Here is a 13,296-nt window from a genome sequence, read left to right on the forward strand (position 1 = left end):
TTTGCATACATTTTTTTTTTTTATTATTTTCCAAACAAAGAACGCTGTATACATTTTTTTCCCAAACAACAACATGAACTCAAATGTATGCCAAGGATGTCAAACTAAAAGTACTTCATGCTCTAAAAAGTTTTTCCATGTCTTGGATGAAGCGTCTATGAAATGGAACTATCAAAAACTGGGTCCAAATGTACAACTGCCAACTTATGTTTTTATGAAAGGGTACTGTAATAGCTGCAACAACGGTGTCAATATACATTTTCCAGGTAGTTATTCTATAAAGTGATGTATGTACAATCCCCGAAACATCTGACGACCAACACAGTAGTACAGACCAGTGACATGACAATGTCATGTGAACTAAGCCATCACATTGTACTGGTACACAGTGGCAAGATGCAGTCATGTTAGTGAAGAAATGTTGCTGCTACAGGAGTGGTGTGTCAGAAAATGCACTTAAAATCTCTTACAGTTCTGCGAACGTCATTGGTCAAGTCTGATATTAAAGAACAGCGCCACTGGCTGTAAAAGCCACCTTCCGAGCCATGAAAAGCCAGTCTTTCATGAAGCACTCAGTATGATTTCCTCAAGGTGTTACCGTTGCAATATCCATTTTGACTAAAATGTTGGCGTGTTGAAGGCAACGTCTGAGTCCTCTCGACTCAAAAAGGACTCAACATGTAACAATGAAATGATTGTGTCAACTGAAAGGGTGAGGAAAAAAACAAATCCACACTGGTTTGACTTCCATGGCCCTCCCACCCCATTCCCAATGATCGACCCTGGTCTCGTTCCCATACAAAAAGACAATAAAAATACAAATCAAAGCAGCCACAGTTATTGAGGAGCCAGGGCTCCAGAGACTATTTTACTCCAGATGAGGAGGAACAGAGAGGAAAAAAAAGAAAGAGAGAAGAGAGGATGAACCATCAGTCTGTCCCGGGTCATCTTGGACCCTCGTGTCTCACAGGATTCATTTGTGCTCCTTCGTTGGGGCGAAGTACAACTCCATGGGCTTGTTGACTTTCCAGTACTTCTCGCTCACCAGCTCCAGGGAGAAGGAGCCGTTCAGGACCTGTGAGGGGAAAAGGGACACTGTCATACTGAAGAAATGTACGTATGACACGTTTATAAAAATAGGAGTCCAATGGTATTCACAGTTTTCATGTGATGTATAGGCTGTATTAGTGTGCATCATCAATAAGGTGTATACTGAATTTGATCTTTTAACATCAATGTCTTAGTACATTAAAGGGATAGTTCACCAAAAAATGAATTTTGTCATCATTTACTCACCCTCATGTTGTTCCAAACCTGTACAAGTTTCTTTCTTCTGTTGAACAGAAAAGAAGATATTTTAAAGAATGTTTGTAACCAGACAGTTGACGGCACCCATTGACTTCCATAGTATTTTTTTTTTCTACTACGGAAGTCAATGGGTGCCGTCAACTGTCTGGTTACCCACATTCTTTAAAATATCTTTAGTATTCAACGGAAGAAAGAAACTCGTACAGGTTAAATTTTTCATTAAAATTGAAACTGGTGTAACATCTAAGAAGCAGTATCAGATGATAATTGTTTATACTATCATAATATTTGTCAAAATAATCATAATATGATTGCTTGACCATATTGTGCAGATGTCTTTAGAAGTAGAAGCGGCACTAAACTCACTGTGAACTGGTTGTTCGCTGTAGGGATGTAGATGGTGTACTGTTTTTCACTGGCTGCCTCTACATTGATAGGGCTTCCTTCTCCGTTCTTGCGCATTTCCTCCAGAGCCAATCTGACGGCCAAGTATTTGGAGAGGTGGTCCACTGTGGCATTCCCCGAAGTCTTAATGTACCTGGTAACAAATTCCACATTCAAGTTCAGACTAAATAAAATGAACAACAACAATAAATTATGATTAAGCAAAACTAATTAACTGCATATATGTTGGTGAATAGATTAACAGAGATGGCCCACCTTGTCTGTGCAGCGTCTTCTTTCTCCATCAGCGTTGGGTGAGGGCGAAACACCAGCTCAATCTCACTGGCCCCGTCCAGTGCCAGGTCTCCTCCTCCATTCTCGGTGGCATTGTCCATATCCAGTCCCGAGTCATCAGAAGTTTTGGTTCGTTTGATGCTGGGCCCGGCCTCTTGGTTACTGTGCACTGATGCATTGCTGCAGTGTGAGCTGTCCCCATTGTCCTCCGCCCCGCTGCCATTTTCTATCTGGTGCTTCTTCCCCCGCTGCAGTCTATCGTGCCCCAGGTAGTAGAAGTGGGAACACAGTAACAAAAGCAGTTGAATAATAATAATAAAAAAAAAAACTGCAAAATCAACACAAGATGATCAAAGAGAGCTGTCTTAAGGTCCGTTCACACATAGGACAATAACGATAAAGATCTAGCAATATATAATATTATATAGCGATATATAACAATAGCGGCACAGAGAAATGATATAGTTGGAATCACTTTCAGAATGATTTTGTTCCAGCTGATGAATGATAAAAACAATGACAGCCAAACAGATTTCACCTGACATTAAAGAGCTCAAACATTTAAAGTGACAGGCGACAAAACTCAGCGCGCGCTTTGCATGAAAAGGAGGTTATCGTCCGCTGGTGTGGACGCTAATATATTTATCGAGTTATAGAGTCTGTTACCTGAAAACATAATATTTAATATCCAGTCAAGTTACAACTGATTTCAGCACATGATGGCAGCTAATAAGATGTATGATAACACTGAAAACAGCAAGCTAAACCTTTATGTCATACTGAATTCACGAAAATAAATATTATTAGAAAGATTTTCCACATGGATGTATATCAGCTAGGTATGTCCCGATCACGTTTTTTTGCCCTCGAGTCCGAGTCCGAGTCATTTGATTTTGAGTATCTACCGATACCGAGTCCCGATCCGATACTTCTATAATACATGAAAAAGAATAAAGAAGAGCGAAAAAAACAGATCCAGGAACAGTGCTTTTCAGGTTTTTCAGGAATCTAACAATCGTTTTCACGTACAGAAAATGGATAAAGTAATCAAATATAAAATATCACTGCATATTATCTTTACTGTATAAAATAAATAAAGATTAATCATTATTGAAGTTACAAAAACTATTCAGTCAAGAGCAGTGAGTGATTTCTTTGTTATTTGTTGTTTGATTTAACATTAAAAACAGGCAGCAGGAATAGTTTTTTTTCCCTATAAGACATGCACGATCCAGTACATATACTGTTACACATGCGCTGTCTTTCTCGACTAATATACGTTCACTTAAGACATAACCGACTGTGTTTGCTAGGATACTCCCTAAGACAGGCATGTTGACATAATTTTTGTATGAATTTGTCCGCTGAAGCGCAAGACTTGAAAGATAACTCAGTATTTGCGCGCTGACTGAAATAAGCGTGTGCGCGCTTCGGATGAGTGCACACAAATCTTCTCACAGCGCGCGAGAGTTCTCTTTCGCGTCTTGTTCTTGAAGGTTTAAATCAGCAAGGCTTAAATTAGTTAGTTTAAACACAGACAGCAACGTGTGCTGTTCAGGTCTCACCTGTATCAACACCCGGGTGATGACGGCGTAAATGACTGGACATTAGAGCATACGGCACTCGCAGTTAACAGTTTACAAAGAGTGACTGTTTTGTCCACGCTTTCTGATTATCGTTGTTGTAACGTTTTGCGCATCCATCGACTGAAACATACATTATTTGAACTCTGTCTGTCTGTTTTCCACGTTGCTATTTTAAACAAACCATATTAACCAATAGATGCGTCGTCATTCGAGATGGACCGCGGTGCAAGTGCGTACCGAACCGTAAGTGGAGAACCGTAGGGTTCGATTTTTTACTGAGAACCGTTGCACCCCTAATGCATATATATCCGAGTCCTGATCGGGAGGTAACGTCCGATTCCGATCGAGTCTGAAACCACGTGATCGGGCCGATTTCTGATCACGTGATCGGATCTGGACATCCCTAATATCAGCCATCTAACCTGTTCATGGCCTGGATTTTTAGGCCCTCTTCAATACTGTGGCTGAGCGCCTGCTGGTTGTTGTGCTTGCTGATGCGGGCCAACACTCTCTCCTGGTGGGCTTCGTACTCGTCTCTGCTGGGGTAGATCTTACTGATCAGGGCGTCAAAGTTGGGGTCTGGACGGAGGGAGCGCTTAGACACCAGCTTCTTCCTGCATGTTGGACACTCCTTATTCCTGCGAACCAGAGAAGATATGAAAATTACAAAGTGACAATGCGAATATACAGTTTAAAATCAGCATGAAACCATATTTCTCTTCCCTATTTTTCTCGACTGACAAAAAAAAAAAAAGTAGGGTGGGATTACGGGTTGGGTATCATTTGAATTTTAAGGATTCTGATACTTATCAATTCCTTATTTCGATTCCAATAAGTGGTACTAACAAGTATTATTTTACGTCACAAACAAAATGTACAGTATGATATAAATATGAATACATAAATCCTATGGGTAACACAAACCCACCCCGATCTGAGTGCAGTGATGATGCAGTCGGCACAGAAGCGGTGCAGGCACTCCTTGGTGGTCATGGTGTTCTTCAGCATGTCCAGACAGATAGGACACATGAGCTCACTGTGTAAGCTGCGTGGGGACACGGCGATCTCCAGACCATCCGTGATGGCTTCCTAGAGGAGCACAACACCACAGAAGCAGAATTGAGGTTCTAAAACTAAACTGCATAAACCAAAACTGTTTCTCGAAAGGCTTTCATTAGCACAAGGGTTTTTAATCTTTTGGGTGCCATGGACTACTAATCCTAAATAATCCTCATGTGAGGGATCCCAATCCTAAATTTTAAAAGACATCTATCTTTTAAAAACACCCAATTTAAAGGCTGAAAAATTAATACTATAAATCTAAAATTTATCAAAAATGTATATATTTATTCTAATCTATTTATTAACTAACCAATATTTTTCTTTTAATATTTTTTTATTAATTAATTTATTTTTAATCTAATTTATATATTTACTATATTTTATGTATTAGTTATTAAAACACTATATATTATTATTATTATTATTATTACATTTCTTTTTTTTTTTTTAGTTTTTCTTCAGACTTTTCCATGGAGCCCCTGTTACTCCTATGCGGTCCCCTGGGGGTCCCCGGACCCCAGTTTGAAAACCCATGCACTAGCATACAGTCAGAATCACGCTTGAGAAACCTGAATATACAATAATTTGCATATGAATTTTCTTACCTGTGGAGTTCTCTGTAATTCATAGAGACTAAGCTCCCATGTCTTGCTGAGGGGTTGAACCCCATTCGTCTGGACCGTCTGTGTCATATTTATATACCGTGTCTCCTTCAACTCTGTGAAGAGAACATTACTGACATGATGATGTGCAGAAGATAATATGAAAATCTACTACATGATGTGATGAGATACAGAATCAAAACAAAAATAGCATGTTTTATGTCAAAATTCATACACAAATATTTAGGACTTATTAAAAACCTCTTTAAGACAATGATCTAACAATTTTCAAACAACATTTCAGGACAAGGACAGCAAAGTCATTTTTGTTCCTCATGATAATCTCTGACAACTGACATCTGAGGGATGTTATGGTCTGATGACGTTGGTTTAAGCCGAAAGCTGGAGCGTGATTACGTCCGTTTAACTCTACTCATGTTTACTTCCATCATCAACTCTGCAGTTTTTTTTTTTGTTTTGTTTTAGATCTTCATACTCTAATAAACCATTAATCTGTCTAACCCTGCAGTCACAGAGCTAGCAGGCTAAAATTAGCTTCTGAAGGCACTTATAACTCTTTGTGTCACTGAATAGACAAAGCATCTTCATGTACGTACAAAGTGTCTTTAGAATGACTTTGCCTGCTCTCCAGCAACGGATAGAACAAAAACAAAACAAAAGAAACGGAAGAGAAAAAAATAAGGCGGAAAGGTTTTATCTCCTGCGCTGTCATGAAAACGTAGAGCTAACGGCTAACTCTCTCTGCTAATCCAGATGCTGTATTTACAAGCCCCATTAAATCAACTTTGAACTCAGTGTCGGCGAGATTGTGACATATAAAACCCTTTGCCCTAATAAAAACGTCAATCTCGACAACTAGGGAAAAAAATATTTCTGTTAAAACGGAGCTGTTTACATACTTACATTTCAATGTTGTGGACACTCTCTCTCCTGCCAGCGCGTTCTGCTGAGCTCAATATGGCGGATTCTGTGGGCCCAAATGAACTCTGGGAAATGTGGTATTTTGGAGTCAGAAAACTGCAAAATGAAGACATGCAAGTACATTGTTTCTTTTTCTGTATAAGTTCAGTTGCATAAAGTAGCCTACGCGTCTTGTTCGGCCTTACACGTTAATATTTAGCCTATATGTATGAAAATGTTTAAAGAAAATGGAAAAACTTGACTACGGTTTTTCAGTTTATGCTTGCACTTTGATGCACTGTCCATTATAGTGAAGATCATTATAAAGTAGAACAAAACTATGAAAGCATATTTCCGTCACACAAGAAAAAGAAATCATGCTTTGGTAAATTAAAATAAATCACAAATATGAGATACATAATTATGAGATACTGGCAAGGTTTCACAGACAGGGTTTAGGCTAGATTAAGCCAGGATTAAGCCTTAGTTTAAGGACATTTAAAGGTGCTAAAGAGGATGTTTTGTTTTATACACTTTTGCAATATTACTTGAAACTGTCTTTACTAACTGATAAAAGACTATTTATTAGGTGCACTGAAAGTAATAATATTAATATACATCATCTGTGCACGAGGTAGGGCCTTAAAAACATCAGCCAATCGTTTACGCGATGATCGGCCCTCTGGCTTGTCAATCACTGCCGTGACGTTCCTTGTGAGAGACGTGCGCGGATTGGCCCTCTGGCTTGTCAGTCACTGCCGTGACGTTCCTTTTGAGAGACGTGCGCGGATTGGCCCTCTGGCTTGTCAGTCACTGCCGTGACGTTCCTTTTGAGAGACGTGCGCGGATTGGCCCTCTGGCTTGTCAGTCACTGCCGTGACGTTCCTTGTGAGAGACGTGCGCGGATTGGCCCTCTGGCTTGTCAGTCACTGCCGTGACGTTCCTTGTGAGAGACGTGCGCGGATTGGCCCTCTGGCTTGTCAGTCACTGCCGTGACGTTCCTTTTGAGAGACGAGCGTGGCTGCGCTCTCCAGTAACTTTCCACACTCTACAGGCGCCGCATGCAATGTTTTTGTCAGGAGACAGGAGTAACAACTGCAGATTATGAGTCACCTGCGGTGAGTCCGACATAATGAATCCAAAAAACACGACACAGCGAATGCCGGCGGTAAACACTCGTGTTCCAATACGAGTGTTTACGAGTTTTGGGAGGCGTTCCTTTGAAATGTGTTGTGAAGGAGGGGGGTTGTTCTTACGCATGCGCTCATTTCAAAAACTCAGTAACAGTCTTTAGATTCTCAGTCAACGAAAAAATCCTCTCTATCACCTTTAAGTAGCTTTTATTAACGTTCCTTGGAAAAACATAACTGGTGTGCATCTTCAGACAAAACAATGCCACTGACTTATTTTAAGATATCCCAGTGCAAGTTGCTTTCAGTTAAACAGCTTAAACATGCATTTGAGTCTAATGCGCTGCAACTGAAGAAAACACATGCTAATAGAAAAAACACCAGCAAATTAAGAAAACATCTTCATCGGTGTGACAACACGTGCTGCAAATGCACACAACGCAACTAAATACAGATATGCACTTTGAGTTTTGTGCTATTTCTGTATGTGGTTGAGTTGTGAGCATTTACAGCGCACGTGTTGTCAACCTTTCTTCAGTTTCAGTGCACTGAGCTCTCTCTGCCACCGTTGTCTGTGAAACCAGGGGACTATGTCATGATTGTGACAATTTATCTCTCTTTTTTTTTATGACAAACAATGTTTTGATAATGATAAATTATGCATAATTTATCATTATCAAAACATTGTTTTTCTTCTTATGTGGTGGAAATGGGCTTCTATACACAAAACATATTGCAAAAAAAACAAAAAAAAAATTAAATATTTCAGTAGCATTTTTTTGTGTGTAAACCTAGAAGAGTAACTGCAAACTGTAACTTACCTCTAGGGGGGAGTAGAGTAATAACGTCCTACGCTTTTTTGGATAACCTGTAAACTTTTTTTTTTTTTTTTTAAATAAGAGGATTCATTCTGCTAACAATACACAAATTGCATGTGTGAATCTTAATGCACATTTTGCACTTCTTTTTTAATTGGGAGTAATTTCAACTAGAGGACGCACCATTAACATTTATTTTCTTCGTTTTATACTTTGTTGACGGTCCCTAGATACAGAATAATCGAGGCTGATTAAAAGAAGATAAACTGCGATGCAAGTTCTATTCTACGTTCTAATACTATTCAAATGAAACAATGTTTATGCCATATCTTGCCAAACCATTTAATCCATCGAAGTTCTGAAGTTTTTCCAAAATATCTTTTTCGCGGTAAAATACAAAGTTGTTGGAGATACATTACAATTATTTGTAAATACATTAATCAATAAATAAAACAGTATAACATTAAATGATCCATAATGCTCTATGCTCCTTAAAAATGACTAAAATATTGTTCGGATGTTGACAGAGCTGAGAGGATAAGCGGGCGGCGCTGCCGCTGCAGTTTGAGGAAGTTTGAGATGCTTGAGTCACAGTTTATTTGCGATCGTCATTATCTGACAGTCAAAATAGCCGCTGTGCTTTAGAACTGAATCGGACTAACGGGAAAAAGATCCGCTCGGGACCGGGACAATCCACACTGCACAATGGGAGCATCCTCATCCAGTCTGTTGGACGAGAGTAAAATAAGCTACATACGAGGTAAACAGATTTCCATGCGTATAGTACTCGAAAGTCAGCCTACATAACGGTTTTAGCTTTCTTATGTTTAAACTTGAGATTTATTATCATAATTGAATGGGACTTTCTCTCGTGTAGCCTACTCTTTTATTTATCCGCGTTGTGTTGTTTTAAATTAAAATTCAGCGTCTAACCACCAAATCATTATTTCATTATATTAGTTATTGCAGGCAACTGAAATTCAAGAATAACCTTCACTTTACTAATAAAACACATCAGACATGCATGTAGTGCAGGAAATGTCATCAGTTTCATGCAGAGTGCACAAACTACCACACGCCCACCACACCTTTAACCCCACCTATCACAGTTACCCCGCAACTAATGTCATGCAATAGCTCAGTTTAATAATCTATGTCACATACATAAATGAACCTTGAGAAAGAGTGCTGTTGTTCTCAATATCTGCATGTTTTTTATTTGACTATAGGTGCAAATTTAGCCTAACTTTAGTAACATAGACACATATATTATTTGTGAACATACACGTAGGGTACTTGTGTACATACATTTTTTTTAACATTATACTTATATTTAAAAAATGAAATTACATCTGCAATTAATTTCTGTAATGACCCTTTCCTTGAACCTTAACCCACCACAAACCTTACCCGTATCCCACTTCAATAGCAGCAAAACTCTTTTGCAATATACAGAATAAACGCAATATGCACATTGTACAAAACAACTTTTTTTTTTTTTTTTGACGTAAGCTCATAGTAGTTTAAGACACCTAATATAAAGAGGCACCGTAACTTAAAATGTATGTGACATTGAGACTATAATGCAAAGTGTTACTACAATTCCCCAAAGATTTACAGATTAATTTATGCATTCCACAGTTCTTTTGCAGCGCTCTCAGAATCGCTGATATACTGTCTTTGTGAATGCACTGAAGTGTGTTTGTGATTTCACTGGAATGTCACACATTCTGAGCGCATATAGTGCAGAGAATGGGTTTCCTTCCCCTGATGGGGAGCACAGCTGTTTCTGCATAATGGGAATTGTTTTGCTCTTATTTCATCTGGCCAGCAGTGAGCAGGAAGTATTGGACCAGAGTGGAAACTCATTCCAACATTCACTTCTCTTTATTGTTCAGTCTTTTCAACTGAATATTTACCACCATTTGTTAATGCCAATGCCGAATAAAACGGTTGCGTTGCCTAAATTCTGCATAAGTTAAAGTACTTGCATGTGAGCTTCAGTTTATAAGAAAACTGTAATTTAATAAACCGCACATTATAGAAATTATAATGTCCCCTGTTGCAGTGATATTACGGACACCTAATACAGCTGGACAGATAAATTTACTATGATCAAAGCAGAATGAAACACTGTTTATAATAGCTGACACAGTGACATCACATTCATGTGGTTCAGCTGGTAATCTATTAGCAGAATAGGAGTTTAGGTTATAAACTGAAACAGAAAGGGCTTCAGTCTTGGAGTGAATACCGCCCTTGTGCTCCAAAAACTCAAGTTATTTGCCACGTCCTCTTGGCTTTTTTTTTTTGGGTCCTGGCATGTATTTGCTCAGTGCTGTCCAATGTATACACATGCAGGTTAAATGAGGACTCAGATCACTTCAGGGGTTTATGCTGTCGTTAGAACGCTGCATGTTTGATTACATTTGTTTTCTGTGCCATCACTGTTATTTACTTGCCATTAAACAGTCATCATGTAGACGAAAACATAAAGAATAGGCATAAAACAGTATAAGGGTGTGGGTTGACGTAACAGATGGTAAAAATCATAACAACACCAGCATATAAAAGCTGCACAGAATGTGTCCTTAATTATGATGCACTATTCACCACTCCCTCCTCCACTAAACTCCTAAATGATGTCATGGGTTTTTGGCACTAGGATTGATTTAGCTGAGAGGGGCTTGATGTGCTCTGGACTCTCCTTCATATGCTATAAAGTGACCCATATGTTGCTGTTTAGCACAGCTGTGAAAGCCAAAAATGTATCATGTTTGGTTTAGCTTGTTTGTTACCAAAAATGGTAAGACTTTACAATAAGGTTCCATTAGTTGATGTTAGTTAAAGGTCCCGTTCTTCGTGATCCCATGTTTCAAACTTTAGTTAGTGTGTAATGTTGTTGTTAGAGTATAAATAAAATCTGTAAAATTTTAAAGCTCAAAGTTCAATGCCAAGCGAGATATTTTATTTAACAGAAGTCGCCTACATCGAACGGCCAGTTTGGACTACATCCCTCTACTTCCTTCTTTAATGACGTCACTAAAACAGTTTTTTGACTAACCTCCGCCCACAGGAATACACAAGAGTTGCGTTTGTAGAGTGTGTTTGTCGCCATGTCGTCGAAACGCTGTTATTTTCATCCCGCAGTCCAGTCACCGGGTCTGATTCCGGCTCAAATTAATAGGGTAAAATTAAAGACATGTTTACAATAACACTGAGCGCGTGCATCTCCACGTTATGGTAAGAGGCGTGACCTTTCCGGGCAAGATGCGCTAAGCTGCTGTCGAATCACAACACAGGAACCGCTGGCACAATCAGAACTCGTTACGTATTTCTGAAGGAGGGACTTCATAGAACAAGGAAGTCATCAGCCCGTTTTTATGACAGTGGAAACAGCGGTTTACAGATAAGTAAATTATGTGAAAAATACTGTGTTTTTGAACATGAACACATGTTATATTGCACACTATAAACACAATCAAAGCTTCAAAAAACCACGAAAAACGGGACCTTTAAAGGATTAGTCCACTTTCAAATAAAATTTTCCTGATAATTTACTCACCCCCATGTCATCCAAGATGTTCATGTCTTTCTTTCTTCAGTCGAAAAGAAATTAAGGTTTTTGAGGAAAACATTCCAGGATTATTCTCCTTATAGTGGACTTCAATGGCCTCCAAACGGTTGAGGGTCAAAATTACAGTTTCAGCTTCAAAGGTTTATAAACGATACCAGACGAGGAATAAGGGTCTTATCTAGCGAAACGATTGGTCATTTTCGAAACAAATGTAAATGTATATGCTTCATATAAACAAATGATCGCCTTCTAAGTGCTTCCACCAAAACCACATTTCCGTATTCTTCAAAAAGTTTACGCTGTATGTCCTTCGCCATCCCTATTCTACTTACGGAACGAACGCAGCGGCAGTTACATTTTTTCCGTAAGTAGAATCGGGAAAGGCGTAGGACATACAGCGTAAGCTTTTTGAAGAATATGGAAAGCGGAAGCACTTACAAAGGCAATCATTTGTTTATATAAAGCATATACATTTACATTTTTTTCGAAAATGGCCGATCGTTTCGCTAGATAAGACCCTTATTCCTCGTCTGGTATCATTTAAAGCCCTTTGAAGCTGCACTGAAACTGTAATTTTGACCTTCAACTGTTTGGAGGCCATTGAAGTCCACAATAAGGAGAATAATCCTGGAATGTTTTCATCAAAAATTAATTTCTTTTCGACTGAAGAAAGAAAGACATGAACATCTTGGATGACATGGGGGTGAGTAAATTATCAGGAAAATTTTATTTGAAAGTGGACTAATCCTTTAATGCATTAACTTGTCATTGTCAATGTTATCTCAGGTCCATTAAATAATATTAACAGATAGAACTTTTGATTTTAATAATGCATTAATAAATACTGAAAATAATATTATCTAAGATTAATAAATGCTTCAGAAGGTTATGTTCTAATGTTAACTAATGTTAACAAATGGATATTGTAAAGTGTTATCCAATAAAGAACTGTTTTTATCATTTAAATGCATGCATACAGTAATGATTTGTGCTTTCTGCAGGTATGTAATTATGTACATCCAATCAATGCATAATTATAATATAAAATATGACTGACCAGTAATTAAATATAATTATCGTCACTCATTGTGTCCGTCTTGTATTTAAACTCCCTGATATGATCAGTCCCTTGTCGGTTCTCTTATATGACTTATGTTTTTTGTGTTGGATTGTTTACTCCAGAAATCTGCTGCGTATTTGTGAAGATTTATTTTGGATTCTCCTTCGTCCTCGTGCTATCACAGCCACCATTACATCTTAGAATGACATCCCATAATAAAGTCAATTTATTAGTCACATAAAAAGATTAAGCACAAACAGTACTACTATTTTTTTAAATGGAGAGTGTTTGTGAACTGTTGACCGTTAAAATCTCCTGCATTTGACATCACCAGATTAATAGACGAAGTAATGCTGCTGATGAGATGCAGTTGGAATCTAGTTTGTGTTGCTGTTTAGTCTTCACATTATTAATCCACATATATCATACTATATAATGACGGTGCATTAAGTGTATCTTGTGTTCTGTTGGTCTCAGCGCAGTTTTAATACCACCATATTCTGTGCCCACTGAGGTATGATGGCACCTTGCTGAGGTGTGCTATTCAACTTGGG

General features: G+C 38.4%; 2 protein-coding genes across 2 annotated transcripts in view; one reads left to right on the forward strand and one right to left on the reverse strand.

Moving 5' to 3' along the window:
* Positions 1 to 6,288, reverse strand: rnf2 (ring finger protein 2). The gene is made up of 7 exons (XM_048164679.1): positions 6,161 to 6,288; positions 5,240 to 5,352; positions 4,501 to 4,661; positions 3,995 to 4,210; positions 1,969 to 2,241; positions 1,675 to 1,846; positions 1 to 1,075 (listed from the first exon to the last, which is right to left on the reverse strand). The coding sequence occupies exons 2-7, from the start codon at positions 5,324 to 5,326 to the stop codon at positions 974 to 976; spliced, it is 1,011 nt and encodes a 336-aa protein (XP_048020636.1). The 5' UTR covers positions 5,327 to 5,352; positions 6,161 to 6,288; the 3' UTR covers positions 1 to 973.
* A 2,376-nt stretch (positions 6,289 to 8,664) lies between these two features.
* niban1b (niban apoptosis regulator 1b) overlaps positions 8,665 to 13,296 on the forward strand; it is a 34,497-nt gene continuing 29,865 nt past the window's right edge. Inside the window, exon 1 of the mRNA XM_048164677.1 lies at positions 8,665 to 8,865. Coding sequence (XP_048020634.1) covers positions 8,811 to 8,865 — 55 coding nt within the window. The 5' untranslated portion in view covers positions 8,665 to 8,810. The remainder of the gene's footprint in view (positions 8,866 to 13,296) is intronic.

The sequence above is a fragment of the Megalobrama amblycephala genome, linkage group LG17, assembly GCF_018812025.1.
Source record: "Megalobrama amblycephala isolate DHTTF-2021 linkage group LG17, ASM1881202v1, whole genome shotgun sequence".
In the NCBI taxonomy this organism is placed as follows: domain Eukaryota; kingdom Metazoa; phylum Chordata; class Actinopteri; order Cypriniformes; family Xenocyprididae; genus Megalobrama; species Megalobrama amblycephala.